The sequence below is a fragment of the Pelophylax lessonae genome (genome assembly GCF_965119305.1).
Source record: "Pelophylax lessonae genome assembly, chromosome: 6".
NCBI classification, from domain to species: domain Eukaryota; kingdom Metazoa; phylum Chordata; class Amphibia; order Anura; family Ranidae; genus Pelophylax; species Pelophylax lessonae.
The window spans coordinates 61714320-61741551 of NC_138773.1; the positions used below are offsets into that span (position 1 = coordinate 61714320).

General features: G+C 45.3%; 1 protein-coding gene across 4 annotated transcripts in view; it reads right to left on the reverse strand.

Annotated features, from left to right (window-relative positions):
- Positions 1-3029: 3029 nt before the first annotated feature.
- GRID2IP (Grid2 interacting protein) overlaps positions 3030-27232 on the reverse strand; it is a 261941-nt gene continuing 237738 nt past the window's right edge. For all 4 annotated transcript variants that reach the window (XM_082261269.1, XM_082261267.1, XM_082261268.1 and 1 more), the window contains 5 exons: positions 24391-24477; positions 21741-21870; positions 9564-9682; positions 9220-9384; positions 3030-3337 (listed from right to left, as the gene is read on the reverse strand). In XM_082261269.1, coding sequence (XP_082117395.1) covers positions 3266-3337; positions 9220-9384; positions 9564-9682; positions 21741-21870; positions 24391-24477 — 573 coding nt within the window. In that variant the 3' untranslated portion in view covers positions 3030-3265. The remainder of the gene's footprint in view (positions 3338-9219; positions 9385-9563; positions 9683-21740; positions 21871-24390; positions 24478-27232) is intronic.

Here is a 27232-nt window from a genome sequence, read left to right on the forward strand (position 1 = left end):
CACCAAAGGAGTGTGGTGCATGGGGCGGGGCGGGCACTTTTCTTAAAAAACAAAAGGTAAACAAAAAAAAACAATGCTATTCGTGTACAGGACGGGAAGAGGGGTGGAGTGGAGGGAACTTCATTAAGAGGGTGAAGATCTGCTTTAAGTATAGTTAGGGTTTCCCTGAACTACCTTAAGGCCGGCCATACACAATTCGAATCTCCGCCGGTTCAGCAGGAACTGGCCAAGATTCGAACCAATAATGGACAGGCTGAATGTACCAAGTTGATTGATCGATCAACTTGGGTACAACAAGCCTGCCTATTTCTCTTACGATTATTGCTAGTGGCTGCTATAGCCGCTAGCGATAATCACTGTCTTCTCCCAGGGGGCGTCCACCCCTGTCAAAAGCAGACAATTGCTCAGCAGGAGAGATTCCCCTGTCAGCACTGTCTGTGTTGATGGGCCTGCCTAAGGCTGCCTTGAGGTTTACAAAAGAGTAAGCGGGGAACATTTAGATAAACTCTTTCAAAAACTACCATGTTGGTAGGAAAGGACATCTCTGAGCATCTTTTTTGGCATTCTACCACAGTAATCTGCCACACAAGGTTTAAAAAAGGGCTGAATGGACAAAGTGGCCTAATCTTTTTCACTAGCCCAGGAGTCAAACCTTGTGTAAGCTCTGTGTTGGATGGCGTTGGAGCCTACACAGGGTTGATTACATTCTCCTCCTCCTCACATGGAAAAATTTAGGCCTTGCAGTTGGCTGCTCAAGCCTGAATACTGCATCATGGGAGGAGGTTGCATGCTTGCATCCAGATCTTGAATGAAAAAGTAGCAATGTCTTTTGTCTCTTGGTTTTAGATTTCCACATGATAAATATGGTGGTGGAAATCAATAAAACTCTTCTATAGAGCCACTTCACTCAATCAGTTTTCAGGCCAAATGATCTATGATGTTGGTTGAGGAGTGCACTGATTGGCTTGGTTGTTTTTGTGATTTAAAACTGGTTGAAATGTTGAATTTCTCTGAAGTGAGTCCAAAACATCTGAATTCATTAAATCCTATACTGGCCTAATAGAAAATATTACCAATCACATTCTCTGTGTGATTCCTGGAAATCACAAAGTCAGATAACTAAATATACGGCTAGAACACATGTGTAGACACTGCTTTACTTGCCAAGATATTTGTAAAGAAATTAAGATTCTCTTCCCATTCACCCCACATGGGAAGAGTGAAGAGAGTTCTGCAGGCTCTGTGCCCTGGCCTGGCTGACTACCTGCTCTTTGGACTACTAATGAGCACCACTCATTGGTGATGACCACCCTGAGCACTTCCCTACCATAAGCTTACCCAAGTACCTCCCCCTCTGGCCTATTGGCCAAAGTAGGAATGCTTACTGCAAGCCTGATCTGACCTTTCAGTTTTCACATACACGTTGGCGATTTATGTTTTTCATGCATCCCTTGCTTTAAGATGAATTCCAGGTATAAATATTTTTACAGAGTTACATCAGTCCAGCTTGCACCCATATAATTATGCATATACCATACGTAGACGATCCCTCTGGAAGCTGGAAATCACTGTAATATTCCCTGCTACTACAGTGACCTCTACTAGCGTTTGCGCCCCATGCTGACTGGTTGCCCTGCTGCTCATGAACACAGGATGTCTCTCGCTCGGTACAGGTGCCATTCAGAGACCACTTTGCATTTTCTCAATAAATGCAAGTTGATCTCTGGTTGGACGAGGCGAAAATCGACCTGACTCGCCACCTCATCCTATCATTGAGAAAATGATAGGATGAATCTGAAAAAAATGATCTCTGAATGGTGCCCATGCCCAGCAAGGCACAGGACCCAAAAATAGGTGGAGACCACTGGAGTAGTGGTGCCTACTACAGTGATTTCAAGCTTCTATGAGGATCGGGCAGGTATGGTATTTGCATAGTTACATTGATCCAAGCTGCACCAATGTAAAAATATCAGTACCAGGAATTCTTCTTTAAAAGTGCTATGCTTGAACAGCATGAAAAGATTATGGTAAGTCAATGGGTTAAGGAGAGCAAATTCGCTTAAGTGGGCCAAAACGCCCTCCATCAAAATAATGGGCAGTATGGCATAGCTTCACTATGACAATGGGCAGTATGGCATAGCTTCACTATGACATAGCTTCCATCACAAATAATCAATATTTAAATATAGTGGTTGGAGCCATTTGCATTATATATTCCTTTATATTCTAAAAACTCACTATCAATCCAGAACTGCTGGTTTATAGCACAGATAGATCCTAAAATTTTAATATAAATCATGGAAATGGCCCAATATTTTACCAGCCAGATTACTTGTAATTTTGTTCAGCCACTTCCACTATTCCCTGACAGAGGGCAAAGCTAGATCCCGGACATCTATTTAAACAACAGCTTTTATGGTCCTGAACACACCTCCTATTGGACAACAAAAAAGCAAAAGCATGCTGATGACATCATCACTCTGCTCCCCGCACCTCTCATTATATGGGTATGCAGCAGAGCCTAAATTGACCCTTTGTGCTGTCCCATCATCTCCCAAACCCAAGGCTTGCTATCAGAACATATGTACTTACACTATATGCATGTAAAAATAAATTACATTTTAAATGATTGCATAACTGTTTTGATTGTTGTTTTATGAATATTTGCCTGGAATTCAGCTTTAGGAAGGCTTTGCTGGAAGATGGAAAAGTCTATAACTACTGCAGGTTTTGTTAGGAACTGTAATTGATCAGATATGGACACCACATTATCAATGGCAGCAAAGATTTAAAGAATCAAGTCCTCTTGCTGGGTAAAATACTGCATTGTGTAGGCTTGGTGAAAACAAGGAAGTTTGATAGGTCAAAAGGGAGGAATTTGATGTCAGGGCAACTTATCAACATTTGAGAAGATCCAAGCCATCCACAGAGAATGGGCACTGTGGTCCAATACACGGGGGAAAATAACAGAATTAAGACAAACTTCATATAGTTCCTGGCTAGTGAGAATATTTCCTTTTTTATTAAAAAAGTTCCTTGTTTCATCAGAAATTCATGAACTTGTTTCCAAAATCCGGGCTTCCATGTTGTTGAGCAACAAAGGTGGTGGCACCCCTCAAAGAGGCCAGTTTGTTCCCATATCTTGCTCAACTTTCTGCTGTCATCATTGACTCCTGTTCTTCATTGCAGAAAGCACACAATGTGGTGACTGTATGACAGCTTACCTGCCATTGCTGTAACACTGTCCTCTATTGCACATTGTGTGTTACCATACTGGAGGAGGTGGGTTCCCAGGAGCCAGCTGAGTGTCACCTGTCTGAAGGTCGCTGAAGGCTTTCTGGACAGAAGAAACACATAAAAAAAGAGGTGAACTCATCTGTAGGTCATGGCTACCACGCACAAACATTCTATCATTTAAAGCGCTACTGTCAGTAGGATAAAAAAGAAAATCAGATAGAGGCACACTGTGTTATTAATACTTACCAGCCCAGCAACTGGTAACTCCAGTCTTTGTTCTGATCATGAGCTATGGCTGCCATAGTTATCTGATAATTCGAAGTACGCTATATTACCAAAAGTATTGGGATGCCTGCCTTTCCATGCACATGAAGTTTAATGGCATCCCAGTCTTAGTCCATAGTGTTCAATATTGAGTTGGCCCACCCTTTGCAGCTATAATAGCTTCAACTCTTCTGGAAAGGCTGTCTACAAGGTTTAGGACTGTGTCTATGGGAAGGTTTGACCATACCAAGACATTTGTGACAATTTCCAGTCAAGTTCGTCCATCCCAAACTCGCTCATCCATGTCTTTATGGACCTTGCTTTGTGCACTGGTGCGCAGTCATGTTGAAACAGGAAGGGGCCAACCCAAAACTGTTCTCACAAAGTTGGGAGCATGAAATTGTCCAAAATGACTTGGTATGCTGATGCCTTAAGAGTTCCCGTCACTAGAACTAAGGGGCCAAGCTCAACCCCTGAAAAACAACCCCACACCATAATCCCCCCCTCCACTAAATGATTTTGATCGGTGCACAAAGCAGTGGCACAGCCTTCCCAAAAGAGTGGAAGCTGTTATACCTGCAAAGGGTGGGCCAACCTAATATTGAACCCTACAGACTAAAGACTGGGATGCCATTAAATGCCTGTTCACGGCTCTGATTGGCTCTCCTTGCAAGGAAGACCTGTACAGGTAATCAGGGCACTGATCATTAGTGCCCTGATTATCAGTGCAGCCCCAACAGTGCCCATTAATGATACCAATCAGTGCCCATTAGTGACACCAATCAGTGCCTATCAGTAATGCCAGTTAGTGCTGCCTTTCAGTGCCCATTAGTGCCTGCTCATCAGTGCCGCCCCTCTGTGCCACCCATCCGTGCCTATCAGTGCCGCATTTTATTGCCTATAAGTGCCACCTATCAGTGCTCATCAGTGCCCATCAGTGCCACCTAATCAGTGTCCTTCAGTGCCGCCTCATCAGTGCCCATAAATGCCGCCTCATCAGTGAAGCCTATTAGTGCAGCCTTATCAGTGCACATCAGGGAAAAATAGAAATGACCTATTTACAAAATTTACTGAGAGAAACTGAGAAAAACTTTTTTATTTTTTCAAAATTGTAGGTCTTTTTTCATTTTTTTTAGCAAAAAAACAGTGGTGATTAAATACCACCAAAGGAAAGCTCTATTTGTGTGAAAAAAATTGATGAAAATGTCATTTGAGCAGAGCGTTGCATGACCGCGCAATTGTAATTCAAAGTGTGACAGAGCTGAAAACTGAAAATTGGCCTGGGCAGGAAGGGGGTAAAAGTGCCCAGTATTAAAGTGGTTATAGTGGCTCTAAAGCCTAAGGGTCCTTTCACATGGGCGGTCTGCTCAGCGGACTCTGCTTTGCTTAGCGAGGGATCGCTCTGCTCATTCCTGCTGAGCAGGCGGATGGCAGGTCCGTCTCCGCTCACTGTGCAGAGTGGAGATGGACAGAGTCCTGCTTTCCCCTATGGGGAAATCGGGTGAAAACAGACCGCCTGTCCGTTTTCACCCGATCTTATCCGATCCGATCCTCCAGACGGATAGAAAATAGGGTCACCATCCATCTGGATTTGGCAGACAGGATCGAATCAGATCGCGGCAGGTGTCAGCGGATATGTCACCGCTGACATACGCCGCCCCATAGGGGTGAATAGAGGGTCCGATTAGGTCCACCTGAAAAACTGACAGGCGGACCTGATCAGACCGCCTGTGTGAAAGGACCCTTATATTTTTTTACCTTAAAGCGGAGTTCCACCCAAAAGTGGAACTTCCGCTTTAGGGAGTCCTGACCCCCCGACATGCCACATTTGGCATGTCATTTTTTGGGGGGGGGGAGCGGGTACCTAGTTTTGACAGGTACCCGCTCCCACTTCCGCTCGGAGCGCCGCGGCGCCCTGAGCGGAAGTTCTCCTCTCCCCCTCCCTCCCTGCAATCTTCTGGGACACGTCAGAGGTCCCAGAAGATTGCCGGCCAATCACGGCGCGCAGCGCGACTCGCGCATGCGCAGTGGGTACCCGGCTGTGAAGCCGCAAACTGTAACAGCTGGGTGCCCACAGCAGTGATGCCGGCGCCGAGGGAGAGGATCGAGGCTTCCAGCGGCCGCATCGCTGGACCGTTGGACAGGTGAGTAAATGGCTGGAACTCCGCTTTAATGCATTCCCTGCATTAAAGTGGAAGTAAACCTTCCAATCATTTGCAGTCAAGGAAGCTGTCATTTTGGCCTCTGTTTAATGTTTAACTGCCATGATGCTGTACATGTGATCAGTTATGACACCAGCCATTGGATGGTTTTGACAGTTTGGTTGAGAGCCCAACCAATGTGACAGTTAGCATTCCCACCATGCTGGGAATTTAACTGTTTTTTAAACTGTTAAATCAATGGCTTTATTTCTGTTTTAGGGTAAACATTGTTTAGCCATCGAATTTGGGCTCTTAACCCCACCTCTTAAACTTACCTGAGCCCTAATTCGATCAAGCGCTATGCACATCTGCAGCTCTTCTCTCCCCTCAGTTCCGGGTCTCACTGGCTTTGCCACTGGCTCCAAGTGCTGTCAATTAAAGCCAGTGACAATGAGGGCGGGGCCAAGTCCCGCACACTGTGTCAATAGACGCAGCAGCGGGGCTCAGGAGCGGGCACGAACAAGTGCCCCCTTTGCACAGAGCAGGTAAATATAGATGTGTTTGTTATTCTTCTAGATTGTAAGCTCTAACGAGCAGGGCCCTCTATTTCCTCCTGTTCTGAACTGTATTGTAACTGTATTGTCTTCCCTCAAATTGTAAAGCGCTGCGCAAACTGTTGGCGCTATATAAATCCTGTATAATAATTATAAATCCTGTATAATAATAATAATAATAATAATAATAATAATAATAATAATAATAATTTAAAAAATAATAATTCTTTACAGTCGCTTTAAGTAGGTTTGCTCCCACACTCTAAAGACCTGTTGGTAGGTTAATTGGCTCCTGTCTAAATTGTCCCTAGGATGTGTATGTATGCTTGTGACATAGGGACCTTAGATTGTATGGGCAGGGACTGATGTGAACGTACAGTACAGTATGCAAAGTGTAAATTGTCGGTGCTATATAAATACCCGTAAGAACAACAACAATACCAATAATAATAAATATGGCACCTGCCTAGTTAAGGTTTAATTATGTAATAAACCAAAGTCCAGAAAGACAGGAATTATCATTTCACAGTCAGATTATGTTTGTGCCATTAAACATTCAGTGAAAATGAGATCTAAACAGCTTTGAATAAATTCTTCACACGCTTTCAAGTACATCTGCTCCACAGAGGACATGAGTGCTAATGATAGTGTGCTTCTCCAACTGGAACAACTATCTCCAACTACAAGGCTTCATGCTATGAACTGTGCGGGAAGTCTTTTTTTATATGCCATGTGATCTATGAAGTCATGCAGAAGGTAGGGAAGGAAGATGTACAAATGACTCAGAATACACTGTATGGACTAAGGTTTTCAGACACCTGACCATCACACCGGTATGAGATTGTTGGACATTACATTCCAAAACCATGGAACCACCGCTCTTCTAGGAAGGCTTTCCACAAGATTTTGGAGTGTCTGTGTGAATTTGTTCCCATTTAGCCAATACTGCATTTACAAGGTCAGGTGCTGACGTTGAAAGAGAAGACTTTACTCGTTATCGGTTTTCCAATTTATCCCAGAGGTCTTCAGTAGGGTTGAGGTCAGGGCTCTGTAAACAGGACACTTGAGTTCCTCCCCACCAAACTCCTCAAACCATGTCTTTATGCTGCTGGCATTGTACACAGGGGCACAGTCATGCTGGAATAAAAAAGGGCCTTCCCCAAATTGGTTCCACAAGGTTAGAAGAGGACAATTGTCTGGGGAGCACAGGAGGGAGCTGGAGAGCACAGGGGAAAATGGAGAGCACAGGGGGGGGGGGTGAAGAGCACAGGGGGGGGCGGAGAACAGGGGAGGAGGGGAGGGAGGTGGAGAGCACGGGGGGGAGGCAGAGAGCACGAGGGGGGGGGCAGTCAGCATGAGGAGGGGGGGCAGAGAGCACAAGGGGGGAGGCAGAGAGCACGAGGGGGGAGGCGGAGAGCATAAGAGGGGGAGGCGGAGAGCACAGGGTGGGAGGCAGAGAGCACGAGGGGGGGAGGGGCTGGAGTGTACAGGGGGGGGTGGAGAGTAGGGGGGGAGCTGAATTTCTTCCTGCAGCCTCTGAATGTCTGCTTCTCCCCCTCTCCTTCCCACAGGCTTTCAGGGGAAGCAGAAGGAATTGGGAGAATGATTCTACTATATGCAGCCACCCCCACCCCGCCAGCGCTCTGTCCTCATCTTCAACCTGCACTCGGTAGGTCAGCAGCAGGGGCTTTTTATACTTCTCTTCGCCAGGAATCCTTTAGGCATGTCTGTAGCAGAAGCAGTGCAGCCTTTTTATGGGGCATCAGAGCGCCCCAGAGGGCAATTGTCACCCTGCCCCCTGGCCCAGTCCTCTATTGGTTCCTGGGCATATTGTATCTGCATGCAGACTGCCCTGGGTAATACCCACATGTGATGCTGCACTTCCATGATTGAACTTAAATTTGGGGAGAAAATAGCTAAATAATGCACGACGTCCTCCAGCCTGGAAATGAGGTGGGCTCTAAATAACTTGCTGCTGCTTCTGAATCACATTGTAGAAAGCTTGCAGTGTGCAGTGAAATCAGAAATTAATTGGGCACAGTTCCCAAGCCCCTCTGCCACATTTTAACTCTCCACCCTTCTGGAGGTAACTAACTATCCTCTGTACTGGCCCAGCTCCTCCACTCCTCCCCTCCCTAAGTAACTATTATGTAACTTGTTGGGCCAGAGCAAAGGAACGAAAGAGTGTCACCTAAAGCGGTATTAAACTCAAAACCAAAATATTTAATGTGTTGCAGCTTACCAATCCTTAGTTGTGGTGGCTATATTATTTTCTTTTATTAAGCTTTTATGCTCTCTGTTTTCAGCTGGTGATCTGGCCAGTAACACATTTGCTGTATTAGGGTGCCCCCACTCTGGATGAAGGAGCACGGAGACACCTTTAGACAGCAGCATTCTTAAACTAAGGGAAGGGAGTGTTAGATGTACAAGCAAATGTAAATACAAATTTAAGCTAAACTCCAGATAATACTTTTTAAACAGTTACAGCAAATAGTTTTTTTTTCCTTTTGGGATAAAGGTTTCACATAAATAAAGGCTGATCATTGCAAGCACCCCTGTCAGTGGCAAATGGATTGTCTCAACTTCTACATCCTCAGGACAGCTTGGTCTGTTGAAAAATAACAATTACTGGCCAGATCCCCACGTGAAAATAATGTAAAGAAACCCTAAAAAAATGAAAACGAATGCAGCCATTACATCTAAGTATTGGTAAATAGCAATATAATAAAAGTTTGTTTTTGGGTTTAATGCCACTTTTAATGGCAGCTCTGAGTCCGCTGGAGTTGCTGACATCACATCCATGATGGCGGCACCTAGCAACTAACTGGGGCTGTTAAAGGCCTACACAAGGGAGGCCTTTACAGGTAAATAACATTGATAAAAAAAGCTATATGCACATACTGTATAATCTTATGAGAGGTGTTCTTGAAATTAATGGCCTAGATGAGGGATTCTTACTCCTTTTAAATGTATTCCAGTTTGACAGGTCTAGTTTAGAAGGAACAATGGACAGAATTCATTACCTCAAACTTGCTAATAAAGTCAGCAAATATTCCAAAGAAAGCCTCAGTGGTGGAGCCCTTTGGATCCTCCCCAAAGTAGGAGCAGACTTTAAAGAAATCTTCAATTGCCCGGTGCTGCAGGGTGTCCAGGCTCTGCATACAGGGAAAAGTATTCTCCAGAAATGTCTGAGCAATCGGATAAGGATCATACATGGAGATGCTAAGTAGACAGGAGCATGGCCACCTGGAAGTGGAACCATGGTTGAAACTACAGCAAAGGCAAAAACTAGCAACAGGAGATCTGTTACCTTTAGCATAAAAATGATCCATATATACACAAACATGAATGTGGTGGCAAAAGATACAATCATAGTGAGGGAGAACTTATCTTCAGACGAGCTGGTCATACGGCTGCAGGCATTTTTGATCTCCTGGATAGTCACATGTAAGTCACTCAGGTCGGCAGTAAGTGACCTCTGATTTACTAGAAGAGAAACAAATTGTACATTGCACAGATCTTAGTCAGACACCCAGCAGGACATTTACACAATAGTAGTATGAAGAAAAGTTGAGGGCACCTTTTTTGTTATTTAGGGGTTCTCAACCCGTGGCCCGCAGAGCCCTCTAATGTGGCCCATTACCTCAAACCAGGGAAGAGCTCTGGAATAGCGGGTTAGCAAGCCCACATTGTGATCCCAGAGCATCTGAATGCATGGAGCTGGTGCTGGCAGCGGAGGAAGCAGGCAGCCGCAGAGAGAGCAGGAACCGCATAAGCCAATGCTCCCTCTGTAGCGCCGGCTCCTGTCCAAAGGCAAGTGAAGTGCACTTCGCCTGGGACCTTTCTAAAAGCCTGGAGAGTGATGCCAGCAGAAGCTGGAAGAGGAAAAGGTCAGTGTATTAAACATCATATACACTTCAGTATTGCAACGGGCATTATAGCATCTATAAGAAAGAGTTATTGGGCTGCTTTCACACTGATCTGCATATGCAGCACAGAGAACCTGTGGGTTAGCTGCACTAAGGCCTCGTACACACGCAACGATTATCGGCCGACCGATCGGCCGTCTTTTGTCCAGAGTTGTGTTTTGTTGGTTGGAATGTGCCTAGACTGCACACAAATTTTTTCGGCCAACAAAAATCAACTTCAGAAGTGATGTCATGTGCTGGTTTACTTTCCGTGTGTTTTTTCTTCTCTGAGCATGCCCAGTCTTGCTCATCAGATTTTTGTCTGCCGAAATCTGTACTGACTGACGGAAAATCGGCCGTTGTGTTGACGGCCAACAAAAATTTTATAGCCTGCACACCAGATATTTTTTGGCCGAAAAGTCGGAGTCGGTTGTCGAAAGCATCATACATAGATGAAGCTAATACAGGAGAGTTGCCAACACCAGGGGGATCCGGCCATTTTTTTTATCTGAACCAATGCTGATTAACAAGTGCAAAAATCATAAAAGGCAATTCAAGAAAAGCAAAAGGAAAGCAAGCTGGATAAATTATCCTGGGTTTATTTGGAATCATGTTTAATATTGTGGATGCTTTGTTTTGTATCCTTAACAGCACCTGTGCTTTTCCCGTGCAGGGCAGGTTTATTTTACTGTCAGCTGCTTACACTCATCTGAAGAGGAAAGAGATCAGGCCTTATATAAGCTCCCAGTTGTGACCCCCAACCCAAGTAACACCACTGGGTGTTTGGAGTGGCCAACCACCAAGTATCAGTGCTGTCACATTCATCTGACTCACATGCTGATATTTTTTTCTCCGGGCAGAAGATGGAAGCAGAGGAGGGGTGTGGGTATGTATATTTAGAGGGGCTGACTTTAATCCCTCATGCACACTAGACGTTTTTCCCCCTCCCCCTGTGACATTCGGAAGTCATGGTTACGTGGCAAGCGGAGGTGACAGCAAGACTGGAACCGGAAGTGACACAGAGTGCCAACTGTGGTGTACGGAGGTGGTGAGACTGTTCAGTCTATCACCAGATTGGGTGATGCCCGATGCCATTTCATTGACATGTGCACACTTGTTTTTAAATGTGTGAGTGGCTTTCCACTTTTTAAATAAATGTTTATTTGATTGGTTACTGTACCATTGGAGGCATCTTTTTTTCTTTTTTCACATGTGAATGGCTATTTATGAGCTTTATGGAGAAACACTATATTGTCAAAGGTATTGGGATGCCTGCCTTTCCACGCACAAGAACTTTTAAGGGCACCCCAGTCTTAGTCCGTAGGGTTTAATATTGAGTTGGCCCACCCTTTGCAGCTATAACAACTTCAACTCTTCTAGAAAGGCTGTCCACAAGGTATAGGAGTGTGTCTATGGGAACGTTTGACCATTCTTCCAGAAGCGCATTCGTGAGGTCAGGCACTGATGTTGGAGACAAGGTCTTGCTTTCAGGCTTTGCTCTGAGGCTAAATCATTCCAAAGGTATTCTATTGGGTTGAGGTCAGTGCAGGCTAGTCAAATTCCTCCACCTCAAACTCGCTCATCCATGTCTTTATGAACTTTGCTTTGTGCACTGGTCCAAATCATTTGATAGAGGGGGATTACGTTGTGGGGTTGTTTTCAAGGGATTGGGGTTGGGTTTGGCCCCTTAGTACCAGTGAAGGGAACTCTTAAGGCATCAACATACCAAGACATTTTGGACAATTTCACGCTCCCAACTTTGTGGGAACAGTTTGGAGATGGCCCCTTCCTGTTCCAACATGACTATGCACCAGTGCACAGAGCAAGGTCCATAAAGACACGGATGAGCGAGTTTGGGGTGGAGGAACTTGACTTGCCAGCACAGAGGCCTAACCCCAGCCCGACAGAACACCTTTGGGATGAATTAGAGCAGAGACTGCGAGCCAGGCCTTCCCGTTCAACATCAGTGCCTGACTTCATAAATGCTTTTCTGGAAGAATGGTCAAACATTCCCAAAGACACACTCAAATATCTTACAGCCGATATTCTATTACACAAGTGAGCCATGCCAACTGTGAGAGTGGAAGGTATGGTGTTCTGGTGAGTGTCTTTCTGCAGGGGAGAGGGATCACTTGAGCATGAGAGGTGGTGTGTAGATGAAGAATCTTTATTGTTGGGGAAGATTTAAACCTTTACACTATATTATGGCTGATTTACAATGGACTAATAATGCTATTTTTGATCACTATTATATCACAGCGCTACTAGGAAGTACAAATTTTGCTCTTTGATGTTTGTAGTTTTCAGAAAATGCTGTGCATAAAAGGGTTTTCTTCTTGAATAATGCTGTGATCTGTGAGGTGTGACATGGGAGGTTTGGACTCTTCCTGTAGGTGTGACTGGGCAGGATTGAATGCTAATTAGAATGTATTCCATCCAACCCACCATCAGAGCTGTGAAGGAAGTTAAATCATTTGCAGAGTCTAAAATACTACAAAGGGGTGTGTTATAGACTCTAGCTGCTGCAGGAAGTGGCCGTGGAAGGGACAGAGTCTACCAGCAGGACATACAGAGTGTCACATGATACAAAACCACAACTAAACCCAGAATTAGAGATGTATAGAACTGTTCGCCGGCGAACAGTTCCCGGCGAACTTAGCATGTTCGCGTTCGCCGCTGCCGGCGAACATATGCGATGTTCGGTCCGCCCCCCATAAGACATCATTGAGGCAAACTTTGACCCTGAACTTTACAGTCAGCAGACACATTTCCAGCCAATCAGCATACCTCCCACCCACACCCTCCCACCTCCTATAAATAAGCAAGGGCAGCATCCATCTTAGATCATTCTGAAGCAGTGTGTGTAGTGAGAGTAGGGAGAGATCTGCTGCTGCTGCTGCTGCTGCTGTTAAGCTAGGGACAGTTAGTCAGTGTTCCTGGTCTTGCAGTGTTCTTGGTCCACTACTGCTGTAATATCAGCACCCCAAAAAGCCCTTCTAAGGGCTGGTATTTGTGTTTTTTTTTTTTTATATATATATATATATATATATATATATATATACCTAGCGTCCCCAAAAGCCCTTTTAAGGGCTGGTAATTGAGTTGTTTCTTCATATATATATATATCTATATCTATCTAGTGTCCCCAAAAGCCCTTTTAAGGGCTGGTAATTGAGGATTTTTTTTATTTATATATATACATATATATATATATATATATATATAGTGTCCCCAAAAGCCCTTTTAAGGGCTGGTAAGGTAATAGAGTTTTTTCTTTATATATATATCTATATATATCTATTGTACACTGCAGTTGCCTGCCCGCTGTGTGTGAGAGGCCACAGACCTACCACAGACTGTACTGTGTGCACACCACACTCATTTCGGGTGGCACAGGCACAGTACCTGGCATTTTAAAAAATATTTTTTTTTTCCTCTGTCATAATTGCAGTGAGTGCTGTGTCAGGTCCACAGAGTGCACTGTACCCACTGCAGTGCACTGCCCACCACTGATATATATACGGTGGCACAGCATCTTGTTGCAATAAATTGAAAAAAAAAAATATTTTTTATTATTGCAGTTGCCTGGGCTGCCAGTTACTGTCAGGTCCACAGAGTGTACTGTGCCCACTGCAGTGCCACTGTGTGCCCACCCACCACTGATATATAAGGTGGCACAGCAGCTTGCAAAGTAAAAAAAAATATATATATTTTTTAATTGCAGTTGCCTGGGTGCCAGTGACTGCTGTCAGGTCCACAGAGAGTGTACTGTGCCACTGCCCACCCACCACTGATATATAAGGTGGCACAGCAGCTTGCAAAGTAAAATAAAATATATTTTTTTTAAATTGCAGTTGCCTGGGTGCCAGTGACTGCTGTCAGGTCCACAGAGAGTGTACTGTGCCACTGCCCACCCACCACTGATATATAAGGTGGCACAGCAGCTTGCAAAGTAAAATAAAATATATATTTTTTAAAATTGCAGTTGCCTGGGTGCCAGTGACTGCTGTCAGGTCCACAGAGAGTGTACTGTGCCACTGCCCACCCACCACTGATATATAAGGTGGCACAGCAGCTTGCAAAGTAAAATAAAATATATATTTTTTAAAATTGCAGTTGCCTGGGTGCCAGTGACTGCTGTCAGGTCCACAGAGAGTGTACTGTGCCACTGCCCACCCACCACTGATATATAAGGTGGCACAGCAGCTTGCCAAGTAAAAAAAATATATATATTTTTTAATTGCAGTTGCCTGAGTGCCAGTGACTGTCAGGTCCACAGAGTGTACTGTACCCACTGCCCAACACTCCTATAGGGTGGCACAGCACCTTGCACTCATAGTACACAACACATTAAAAAAGAAAATGACAGGCAGAGGCAGGCCACCCCGCAAGGGCCGTCGTGGTCGTGGTGCTGTGATTTCCTTAGGCCCTAGAATAATGCCCAGTGTTCAGAGGCCACTACAGACCCTGAACTCAAAAAATTCTGAGGCCATAGTTGACTGGCTTACACAAGACACCCAATCGTCTACAGCTTCCGCTCGGAACCCTAATGCACCATCCTCCTCCAGCTCAGCTTCGGGCACCTCTCAATTTACCACTCCCCAGCCCGCCGGCACCACCACCAACACTAGCACCACAGCCGCTTCACTTGATCCGTCAGAGGAGTTATTTTCACATCAGTTTGAAGAAATAAGTGATGCGCAACTATTAGTGCCAGAGGATGTAGATAACGGGGATATGTCTCAGTCAGGCAGCATTATACACATGGACGTACATTGTGATGATGATGATGTTGTACCTGCTGCTGCTGCCTTTGCTGAGTTGTCAAGTGAAGCGGCTGATGATGACGATGTGTCTGTGGATGTCACCTGGGTGCCTGCTCGAAGAGCAGAAGAAGAGGGGGAAAGTTCAGATGGGGAGACAGAGAGGAGGAGGAGACGAGTTGGAAGCAGGGGGAGGAGGTCATTGCAAGGAGCTAGTGGCGCAGTCAGACAGCATGTAGATTCGGCACCCGGGGTCAGCCAGACAGCACGCCAATCAACGCAAGCTGTTGCCACCACCAGAATGCCGTCCTTGCAAAGCTCAGCAGTGTGGCATTTTTTTTGTGTGTCTGCCTCTGATATCAGCGATGCCATTTGTAACCTGTGCCAAAAGAAACTGAGTCGTGGGAAGTCCAACACCCACCTAGGTACAACTGCTTTGCGAAGGCACATGATCTCACATCACAAACGCCTATGGGATCAACACATGAGTAAAAGCAGCACACAAACTGAAAGCCACCATCCTCCTCCTGGTCCAGCATCTTCAGCCACGTCAACCACTGCTGTCCTCCATGCCCCCTATCAACAACCCGCCCCTCCGCCTCTCACCTTCAGCAGTTCCTGCTCGTCACCTGCCCACAGTCAGGTGTCTGTCAAGGAAATGTTTGAGCGTAAAAAGCCAATCTCGCAGAGTCACCCCCTTGCCCGGCGTCTGACAGCTGGCTTGTCGGAACTCTTAGCCCGCCAGCTTTTACCATACAAGCTGGTGGAGTCTGAGGCCTTCAAAAAATTTGTCGCTATTGGGACACCGCAGTGGAAGGTACCCGGCCGAAATTATTTTTCACAAAAGGCAATCCCCAACCTGTACTCTATTGTGGAAAAGGAAATCATGTCACGTCTGGCACACAGTGTTGGGGCAAGGGTCCATCTGACCACTGATAGCTGGTCTGCAAAGCACGGTCAGGGCAGGTATATAACGTACACTGCGCATTGGGTAAACCTGCTGGCGGCTGCCAAGCATGGAATGCGTGGCTCTGCTGCAGAGGAGTTGGTGACACCGCCACGACTTGCAGGCAGGCCTGCTGCCACCTCCTCTACTCCTCCTACTCCATCCTCTTTGCTAACCTCCTCGGCTGAGTCCTCTTCTGCTGTTGCGTCTTGCTCCACACCAACTGCACCCCCCCAGCTCCCCAGGGGCTATTCCACATGCCGGATACGACAGTGTCACGCTGTCTTGGGGTTGACTTGCCTGAAAGCAGAGAGTCACACCGGACCAGCACTACTGTCCGCCCTGAATGCACAGGTGGATCAGTGGCTGACCCCGCACCAACTGGAGATCGGCAAAGTGGTGTGTGACAACGGGAGCAATTTGTTGGCGGCATTGAATTTGGGCAAGTTGACACATGTGCCGTGCATGGCACATGTGTTGAATCTGATTGTGCAACGTTTTGTGCAGAAGTACCCAGGCTTACAGGACGTCCTCAAGCAGGCCAGGAAGGTGTGTGGCCATTTCAGGCGTTCCTACACGGCCATGGCGCACTTTGCAGATATTCAGCGGCGAAACAACATGCCAGTGAGGCGCTTGATTTGCGACAGCCCGACACGTTGGAATTCAACACTGCTAATGTTCGACCGCCTGCTCCAACAAGAAAAAGCGGTCAACGAGTATTTGTATGACCGGGGTGCTAGGACAGTCTCTGCGGAGCTGGGTATTTTTTTGCCACGCTACTGGACGCTCATGCGCAATGCCTGTAGGCTCATGCGTCCTTTTGAGGAGGTGACAAACCTAGTGAGTCGCACTGAAGGCACCATCAGCGACATCATCCCATATGTTTTTTTCCTGGAGCGTGCCCTGCGAAGAGTGCTGGATCAGGCCGTAGATGAGCGTGAAGAGGAAGAGGAAGAGTTGTGGTCACCATCACCACCACCAGAAACAGCCTTACCATCGATTGCTGGACCTGCGGCAACACTGGAAGAGGAGTGTGAGGAAGAGGAGTCAGAGGAGGAATGTGGCTTTGAGGAGGAGGAACACCAACCACAGCAGGCATCCCAGGGTGCTCGTTGTCACCTATCTGGTACCCGTGGTGTTGTACGTGGCTGGGGGGAAGAACACACCTTCAATGACATCAGTGAGGACGAGGAATTGGACATGAGTAGCTCGGCATCCAACCTTGTGCAAATGGGGTCTTTCATGCTGTCATGCCTGTTGAGAGACCCTCGTATAAAAAGGCTGAAGGAGAACGACCTGTACTGGGTGGCCACGCTACTAGACCCCCGGTATAAGCAGAAAGTCTGTGATATGTTACCCAATTACCGGCAGTCGCAAAGGATGCAGCAGCTACAAAATAAGTTAAAAACTATGCTTTACACAGCGTATAAGGGTGATGTCACAGCACAACGGGAATCCAACAGGGGAAGAGGTGAAAGTAATCCTCCTCCTACCACCACAACCACGCCAGCAAGGACAGGACGCTTTACAGACGTCTTGTTGATGGAGGACATGCGGAGCTTTTTTAGTCCTATGCATCGCCACAGCCCTTCGGGGTCCACCCTCAGAGAACGACTCGACCGACAGGTAGCAGACTACCTTGCCTTAACTGCAGATATCGACACTCTGAGGAGCGATGAACCCCTTGACTACTGGGTGTGCAGGCTTGACCTGTGGCCTGAGCTATCCCAATTTGCCATTGAACTTCTGGCCTGCCCCGCTTCAAGTGTGCTGTCAGAAAGGACCTTCAGCGCAGCAGGAGGTATTGTCACTGAGAAGAGAAGTCGCCTAGGTCAAAAAAGTCTTGATTACCTCACGTTTATTAAGATGAATGAGGCATGGATCCCGAAGGGACTGACAGTGGGGGATGCATTTGACTAAAAAAGGCCTGGTGATGACTGAGATGCCTTGGCCTAAAAATGGTCCACACGCTGCTGTATATAATCATTCTCTGCATGCCGGATGACTTACGTGACGTCTCCGCCACCAACTACGGTTCAAGCCGCAATGTTTTAGTGCACTTTCTGCCTTAAAACCTCAATTTTTCAGGCCGCTGCTACAGCAGCGGCTGCAACAATACCTACTTTTTCATGCATGTGTACATGCCTAATTTTTCTGGCCTCTGGTGCTACACTGTGGCTGCAAAAAAACAAAAAAAAAGGCACATACATGTGTCAATTCCCCTTCGTGATCGTTACCTTGTCGTGGTGAAGGGGCTTGCGTATCACAATGAAGCGATCACCTCTAGGATTGTGTTGGCACACCCCAGATGATAAGGTCGTTGCTTCATTGTGTACAGACCAAAAGCGATCCGCAGGATAATTTTTCATAAAAAAAAACATTCATTTTCTTTCATTCTTTCTGCGGAGCTGGGTATTTTTTGGCCGCGTTACTGAATGCTCATGAACAATGGCTGTAGGCTCATGCGTCCTTTTGCGGAGATGACAACCCTGGTGGTCAGTCGAACCCAAGGCAACATCATCGACCTCATCCCATATGCGTTTTTTCTGGAGCGTGCCCTGCGAAGAGTACTGGATCAGGCTGTAGATGAGCATGAAGAGGAAGAGTTGTGGTCCTCATCACCACCAGAAGCAGCCTTGTCGTTGTCAATTGCTGGACCTGTGGCAACGCAGAGAGAGGAGTCTGAAGAAGAGAAGTCAGAGGAGGAAGGTGGCTTTGAGGAGGTGGAATACCAGCCACAGCAGGCGTCCCAGGGGGCTTGTTCTCACCTTTCGGGGACCCTTGGTGTTGTATGTGGCTGGGTGGAGGAAGAGACCTTCAATGATGTCAGTGAGGACAAGGAACGGGACATGGCTAGCTTGGTATCCAACCTTGTGCAAATGGGGAGTTTGCGGTTGTGCAAATGGACTGACTGACTGTTAAACGGGGAGTTTGGTCTGTCAGAGTTTGGTCTGTCACTGTGAAGCGGGCGACGGGCGTAACCCTTACACTACTTGACCGATAAAACATCATACCTGATCGTATTCACACACTGGATGTTTTAGTGCTGGTTTACACTGCCGCTACCACTAAAGTAGCGTCGCTTCCAGTGCGACTTTGGCGCGACTTAGCGCGACTTTGGCGCGACCTCATCGCGAGGCGACTTTTTATTTGGCCTATCACAATATCATGTTTTGTGACCGTCACCTAATTTCCTTTTCCTGTTTTTTGTTTTACATATTTCCCCATGTGTGCAGTGTTGTCTGTGTCATAGCTCAACTGATAGGCATGTTTGCCTTGGCATATCATATTTCAGCTTGCCAGAAAGAAAAAAAGACAGCTGGAAAGACACTGCATTAGTTTTCTACTAAAAATCATAAGAAAAATGCTGTTTTTTTTGGGTTGTGGACATACTACAGAGCTGAAACTTGACAGGTACACTTTTTAGACCCCCCAGACACTAAATACAAAAAATGACATGCCTGCCTAAAAAAATGCCCGCTAAATGCCTGCAAGAGAAAAAGCCAGCCGCAGAGAAGCCGTATTCCTGAAAATATAAGAAAAATGCTGTTTTTTAGGGGTTCTGGACATGCTACAGAGCTGAAACTTAACAGGTACACTTTTTAGACCCCCCAGACACTAAATACAAAAAATGACATGCCTGCCTAAAAAAATGCCTGCTAAATGCCTGCAAGAGAAAAAGCCAGCCGCAGAGAAGCCGTATTCCTGAAAATATAAGAAAAATGCTGTTTTTTAGGGGTTCTGGACATGCTACAGAGCTGAAAATTGACAGGTACACTTTTTAGACCCCCCAGACACTAAATACAAAAAATGACATGCCTGCCTAAAAAAGTGCCCGCTAAATGCCTGCAAGAGAAAAAGCCAGCCGCAGAGAAGCCATATTCCTGAAAATATAAGAAAAATGCTGTTTTTTAGGGGTTCTGGACATGCTACAGAGCTGAAACTTGACAGGTACACTTTTTAGACCCCCCAGACACTAAATACAAAAAATGACATGCCTGCCTAAAAAAATGCCCGCTAAATGCCTGCAAGAGAAAAAGCCAGCAGCAGAGAAGCCATATTCCTGAAAATATAAGAAAAATGCTGTTTTTTAGGGGTTCTGGACATGCTACAGAGCTGAAAATTGACAGGTACACTTTTTAGACCCCCCAGACACTAAATACAAAAAATGACATGCCTGCCTAAAAAAATGCCCGATAAATGCCTGCAAGAGAAAAAGCCAGCCGCAGAGAAGCCATATTCCTGAAAATATAAGACAAATGCTGTTTTTTAGGGGTTCTGGACATGCTACAGAGCTGAAACTTCACAGGTACACTTTTTAGACCCCCCAGATGCTAAATCCAAAGAAATTTTTTATTTTTATTTTTTTTTTAATTTTTCCAATAATTGGCTCTATATCAAAAAATTATAATTTTTAAGAACTTTTTTTTGCGTGATCCCTCTCCGGCATGCCACAGTCCAGGTGTTAGTCCCCTTGAAACAACTTTTCCATCACTATTGTGGCCAGAAAGAGTCCCTGTGTGTTTTAAAATTCGCCTGCCTATTGAAGTCTATGGCGGTTCGCCCGGTTCGCCAGTTCGCGAACATTTGCCGATGTTCGCGTTCGCCGTTCGCGAACGGCGAATTTTAGGTTCGCGACATCACTACCCAGAATATCAGAGGATCTGCAGACTACAGAGCAACATGGTACAGAGGTATGATCTATGCTGGGACTGATCATTCCATTCAGTTCTAGTGAAAAGTAAGTTGTAGTTCAGCTTTAAGTCTTAAAGTAGAACTATAGGCAAAGCTTTTTTTTTTTTCTTTTCATTTTGCAAGAGCATAGAGCAAGAGAGGAATAGTACTCCTGTCAGATTTTTTTTTCGTTGCAGAGATTTTCCTTTAATTCCTGTCCTATAGCCAAACAGGAAGTGAGAAGAAATCCCTGCAAATTAAGAGAGGGATTTCCCTTTCAATGATAACAGTAAACAGGACAAATAGAAATGTCGAATCACCTTAAAGCGGAGTTCCACCCTGATCTGTCCCGGGTTGCACTTACCTGTTAGGACAAATACTTACCTTGCAAACGTCTTGTCCAGCGCTGCCATCTCAGATGTGGGCAGCTTGAAGCCAGCGCGTCCTCTTCAGCGTCTTCTTCCGCCTTCTTTGGTCCCACGAAGCTCTGCGCCGGCCCCGACGTCACTTCCGGGTCGCGCGCGTCATCCCTCCACAGCTTCTGGGCATGCCCAGAAGCTGTTTAGAAGGGGATGACGCGCGCGTCCCGGAACTAACGTCGGGGCCGGTGCAGGCGCAATGATTCCTGGGAGCTATGACGTCCAGCTCCCAGGAATCATTGCAGAGCCAGGAAGTGACGACGGGCCGCGGCCGAGGAAGGAGGAAGAAGGAAGTAAGGTAAGTATATTTTCTTCGCTACGAGGTAAGTAAAAAAAAAAAAATATGCGATTATCCATTTCTTTTTCAGGTGACCCGGAGCGAGAAGATGGAGGTAAGTATAAAAATAGGGTGGAACTCCACTTTAATGGGGACACAGACAGCAAAAAAAAAAAAAACTGACAGATGTTCTGATCCCTCTCCATTCTATCCTAAACTAAAAAAAAAAAAAAAAAAAGTTTTTCCTTTAGTTATTACTAAAAATCAATAATAATGGAATGATAAAGAATGGATACATTTACTGTATCTAGTCTTACAGATACAACCGGCCCTTTTAGCGCAACCATAATGCTGTTGCAGCCCACAATGAAATTGAGTTTGGCACCACTGCCCTAGGTAGTTAATTTTTTGTGGTTAGTCAGACAAATAGTAATCACGATTGCTGAGACACTAATTACCTACTCATATGTGAGGTTACCTGCAGTACATGGTTGGTGCCTCTGTAGGACAAGTTTAGCAAGCACTGCTTTAAAATGAGCACCAGACTGGTGGATTACCTTTGGCAGCAAGAGGCACAGTAGGAAGATCCTTGGCAAAGCTTAGCAGCTCAGGAAAATGCAGGCGGAGGGATTTGGCAAGTATGTGCAAAAAGGTAGACTTCCCATCCACAGTCTTGGTGGTATTGAGCTGTAATACACATCCAAACAAGCCAATTTAGAGAAGCTTACAATGCACCCAAGCTTTGAGTAATCATAAACGTATTTTTCCACCTGGGTAAGTGTGGACCACGTAGAGCTCATAACCACCAATGTATTTAAATTCAGCACAACAGACTTAGACCCTCACTTGTGGAAGAAGAAGTACCAATGAATTAAAGTGGAAGTTTAGTTAAAAAAAAAATACTAAGTCCAGGACTTGCAAAAACAAACAAAGCAGCTTTTACTGCAATACTCACTTTCACTCCTGAGCTGTCCGCTACAGGAATTCCTTTTTTCTCCAAACTGTGGCCTGGGGGCCAAATGTGGACCTTTGCTTTCATTTATCTGGCCTTTAGGGCACTATTCCTCCCACTGACATTAACAATGGGGCACTATTCCTCCCACCGACATTAACAATGGGGCACTATTCCTCCCACCGACATTAACAATGGGGCACTATTCCTCCCACTGACATTAACAATGGGGCACTATTCCTCCCACCGACATTAACAATGGGGCACTATTCCTCCCACTGACATTAACAATGGGGCACTATTCCTCCCACTGACATTAACAATGAGGTACTATTCCTCCCACTGACATTAAAGGCCCGTACACACGATAACACAATCGGAAGTAAAATTTTGTCCGCCGAACAATCTACCGATTTTCGGTTTGTTAGTACAGTGCTTTCGACAGCCGATTACACATTTTTGGATGACAAAAACTGAATGTACAGGCTATAAAATGTTATTGTTATGAACACAACATCCAATTTTTGTTTAATTAGCAAAGTTTTTGTCTGAAAAGAATCGTAAGAGCAAGACTATGCATGCTCGGAAACGAAAGAATACAGAGTATTTCAACACATTACATCACGTCTGAAGTTGAATTCTGTTGTACGAGAATTTTCATATGAAAGTATCCTCTTCACTTAATGAGACTAGCAAGCAGCAAAATACGGATGAAAATTAGTCCGATAATCTGATTGTGTGTACGAGGCTTTACAATGGGGCACCATTCCTCCCACTGACACTGATGATGGGACACTATTCCTCCAACTGACACTGATGATGGGACACTATTCCGTCCACTCACACCAATGATGGGGTGATTTTCCTCCCACTGACACCAATGACGGTGCACTATTCCTCCCACTGACACCAACAATGGGGAACTATTCCTCTCATGAACACTAACGATAGGGAGCTATTCCTCTCACAGATACCAATGATGAGGCGTTATTCCTCTCATGGACACCATTTATGGGGCGTTATTCCAAACACGGACACCAATGATGGGGCGTTATTCCTCTCATGGACACCAATGATGGGGCACTTTTCCTCCCACTAACACCAATGATTGGGCGCTATTCCTCCTATGGACACCAGTGATGGGGCACTATTCCTCCCACTAACACCAATGATGGGGTGCTTTTCCTCCTATGGACACCAATGATGGGGCACTATTCCTCCCACTGACACCAATGATAAGGCATTGCTACCGACACCAGGACATTTTCTACTCCTACTGGTCACATTCCAACCCCTCTAAAGTCTGAAGGATAATAAACTCACCCTGTGTTTAGAAAATTTGGAGACCCCTGCCCTAGGATCATAGAACTGCAGTGCTTCTCACATATTGTTACATGAGCCACTTTCTATCCTTCTTTAAAGGCTATAAACCACTTAATGGAAGTAGGAAAGACCCATGACATCACCAGCCATGGAAAAAAGGGATATAGTGCAGGAAACAGAGACTCGGGGAGGTCAGGGGTTAGGTAGTGGTTCTCACAATCTAAATGTCAATTTTAAAGGAAACCTGAACTGAGTGAAATATAGAGTCTGCTACTGCCAGCCTTTTTTTGAAAATGCAGTTTTTCTGGCTTGCTCTGACTATGATGCTTTACCCGGGTAAAACCTAGATTGCTTTATGGGGATCAGGAAGGAATTAAATTTCCCCCCACTGGAGCAAATTTTGTCTTGTGTTTTTTTTTTGCAACCTAAATTTGTAACTTAGAACAACAAATTTTGTCTTGTGTTTTTTTTTTCAACCTAACTTTGTAACCTGGAACAGGTGAACTCCTGATGTGCATACTGGTTCTGGGTCAGTAATTAATTTAAGTACTAGGCTCATAAACAGCCAGACAGCTGTCATTTACAAAATAAAGTTAGCAATGGCAGCCTACATATTTATCTCAATACAGTTTTCCTGTAAAAAGGCTAAAGAAAGTGTTTTATGGGACATCCATTAGACCTTTTATGCATGTACTGAAAGATTCCACAGAGCTCTTCAGCAGCTAACACTTTCTCACAGTTATCCAGATTCTACTTCTCGTCTATATCCAATTTCGAAATAGCGATATCCCTTTCCATTCTCAAGTCTGACAAGCAGGAACATCAATATTATAATTCTGGTCTTAGCAGTTCCTAGCTACGCTCCTGCTTGGGAGCACCATTTCTGGTTACAATGCAAACACATGGCTAAAATAATGGTGTGTGGTACATACCTCTGTCAAGAAGTTGATCTTGAAACCTGTCGTTCTGTTCGTTTTAGGCTGTCCATCATTTAGATAATTCCCCATAGCTAAAACAAACTAGAAGCAAGTTTGATATCAATTATAAAAAGCCTCCAATTTACCAATGTATACAATTGCTACATGGAGAACTTGGGTTGTTCAAATTAAAACAATATATAGGAGAAAACTTGAGAAAATAAAACATACATTGGTTTTTCAATAAATATAGCAAAGCTTGTATAGTAAGCACCACCACCAATCAGATTCTTATTGGCTGCTGTAGGGACTGCCACTTGCACAAAATACTTTTCTCCTTGACTGAAGAATCCCTGTTAGGATTGGATACCCACTGCTTTCTTATTGGGCTAACACAGGGGCATCTCTAAGGCAAGACTTAGGAATAGTTCCCAACCCAAATTTGGTCAAGAACCTGTTGTGCACAAGGTGCCCCCTCCATAGCATCATGATGGTTTTACAGGAAGTGCAGTGACATGAATATCTGTGAGTGCCTACTATTAAAGTTGGCTGCAGTAAAGGGTTGATGTGACGGCCTGTTCTAATGCCCAGCTTAACAGCGTTTAGCTTAGAGAAAGAGTGAGCAGTGTTCGAAGGGTGCAGAAGTAATCAGTGTAAGAGGGGTGCAGGGGGTGTACAGTCGATCAATGTACGAGGGGTGTGCGGGTTGCTAAGGTGATCAGTGTAAGAAGGGTGTAAGGGGTGCACAGCCGATCAATGTATGAGGGGTGTGGGGGTTGCAAAGGTGATTAGTGTAAGAAGGTGCAATGGTAATCAGTGTAAGAATGGTGCAGGGATATGCAGAGGTAATCAGCATAAGAGGAATTGCTGGGGGATGTAAAAGTGAGCAGTTTAAGAGGGGTGTAGAGTAGAGCAGTGTAGGAGGGATGTAGAGTAGATCAGTGTAAGAAGGGTGTAGAGTAGAGCAGTGCAAGAGGGGTGTATAGTAGAGCAGTGTAGGAGGGGTGTAAAGTTGAGCAGTGTAGGAGGGGTGTAAAGTTGAGCAGTGTAGGAGGGGTGTAGAGTAGAGCAGTGTAAGAAGGATGTAGAGTAGAGCAGTGAAAGAGGGGTGTATAGTAGAGCAGTGTAGGAGGGGTGTAGAGTAGAGCAGTATAAGAGGGGTGTAGAGTAGAGCAGTGTAGGAGGGGTGTAGAGTAGAGCAGTGTAAGAGGGGTGTATAGTAGAGCAGTGTAGGAGGGGTGTAGAGTAGAGCAGTATAAGAGAGGTGTAGAGTAGAGCAGTGTAGGAGGGGTGTAGAGTAGAGCAGTGTAGGAGGGGTGTAGAGTAGAGCAGTGTAAGAGGGGTGTAGAGGTGAGCAATGTAAGAGGGGTATAGAGGTGAGCCGTGTAAGAGGGGTGTAGAGGTGAGCAGTGTAAGCAGGATGTAGAGTAGAGCAGTGTAAGAGGGGTGTAGAGTAGAGCAGTGTAGGAGGGGTGTAGAGTAGAGCAGTGTAGGAGGGGTGTAGAGTAGAGCAGTGTAAGAGGGGTGTAGAGGTGAGCAATGTAAGAGGGGTATAGAGGTGAGCCGTGTAAGAGGGGTGTAGAGGTGAGCAGTGTAAGCAGGATGTAGAGTAGAGCAGTGTAAGAGGGGTGTAGAGGTGAGCAGTGTAAGAGGGGTGTATAGTAGAGCAATGTAAGATGGGTGTAGAGTAGAACAGTGTAAGAGGGGTGTAGAGGTGAGCAGTGTAAGAGGGGTGTAGAGGTGAGCAGTGTAAGAGGGGTGTAGAGGTGAGCAGTGTAAGAGGGGTGTATAGTAGAGCAATGTAGGAGGGGTGTAGAGTAGAACAGTGTAAGAGGGGTGTAGAGGTGAGCAGTGTAAGAGGGGTGTAGAGGTGAGCAGTGTAAGCAGGATATAGAGTAGAGCAGTGTAAGAGGGGTGTAGAGGTGAGCAGTGTAAGAGGGGTATATAGTAGAGCAATGTAGGAGGGGTGTAGAGAACAAAAGTGTAAGAGGGGTGTAGAGGTGAGCAGTGTAAGAGGGGTGTAGAGGTGAGCAGTGTAAGAGGGGTGTAGAGGTGAGCAGTGTAAGCAGGATGTAGAGTAGAGCAGTGTAAGGGGTGTAGAGGTGAGCAGTGTAAGAGGGGTGTAGAGGTGAGCAGTGGTAGAAGAGGGGTGCAGGTGTAAGAAATGGACAAGAGTTGCACAGGTGAGTGGTGGATTCCCTGACCATTTTCATAAAGCTCTCCTTTAAGGCAGACACAAACAAAGTGTTAGCTCATGACAGTAACCATTTCCAATTACAGAAACAATTGTCCCTTTTGGGTCCTTGGATTGAAACATTTGGGGACCCCTGGTATGGGGCTCTTTTAGCACAGTTCAAAACCAATTACATAATGTAAAATAATGTAAAAATTAGACTAGAGCTCCACCTGCTAGCTGAACAGAAGACTGCACAATATTATTATGCAATATGTCCAATATTAGAAAAAAAATCAGTTCCTCTTAGTTGTAATAATCATATATCAAGTAATTATGTATCTTTTAATTCTGTAGAGGCAGAGACTACTTTCGTTGGCATGTTAATGGTTTCAACCACATAATAGCACATATAAGTTACTAAGGTCACTAAATACTTTAGCCTAAACCAACTTATATTAATGTCTTTTTTTGCCAGGTATTAAAAGGATTAAAGGATATGTTCACTTTTTGGAAAAAAAAGAATAAATACACATTGTTTTAGAGGTATAAAAACTTGCATTTTTGTTTGGAGCCTGTAAAGCATTGCACCAGCGATCAGCAGATTGCTGGTGCCATGCAGGTCTCCAGCAGATCTGCCAGTGTATTTATTGTATATATACAACTTGTATGCCAAGCCAAGCA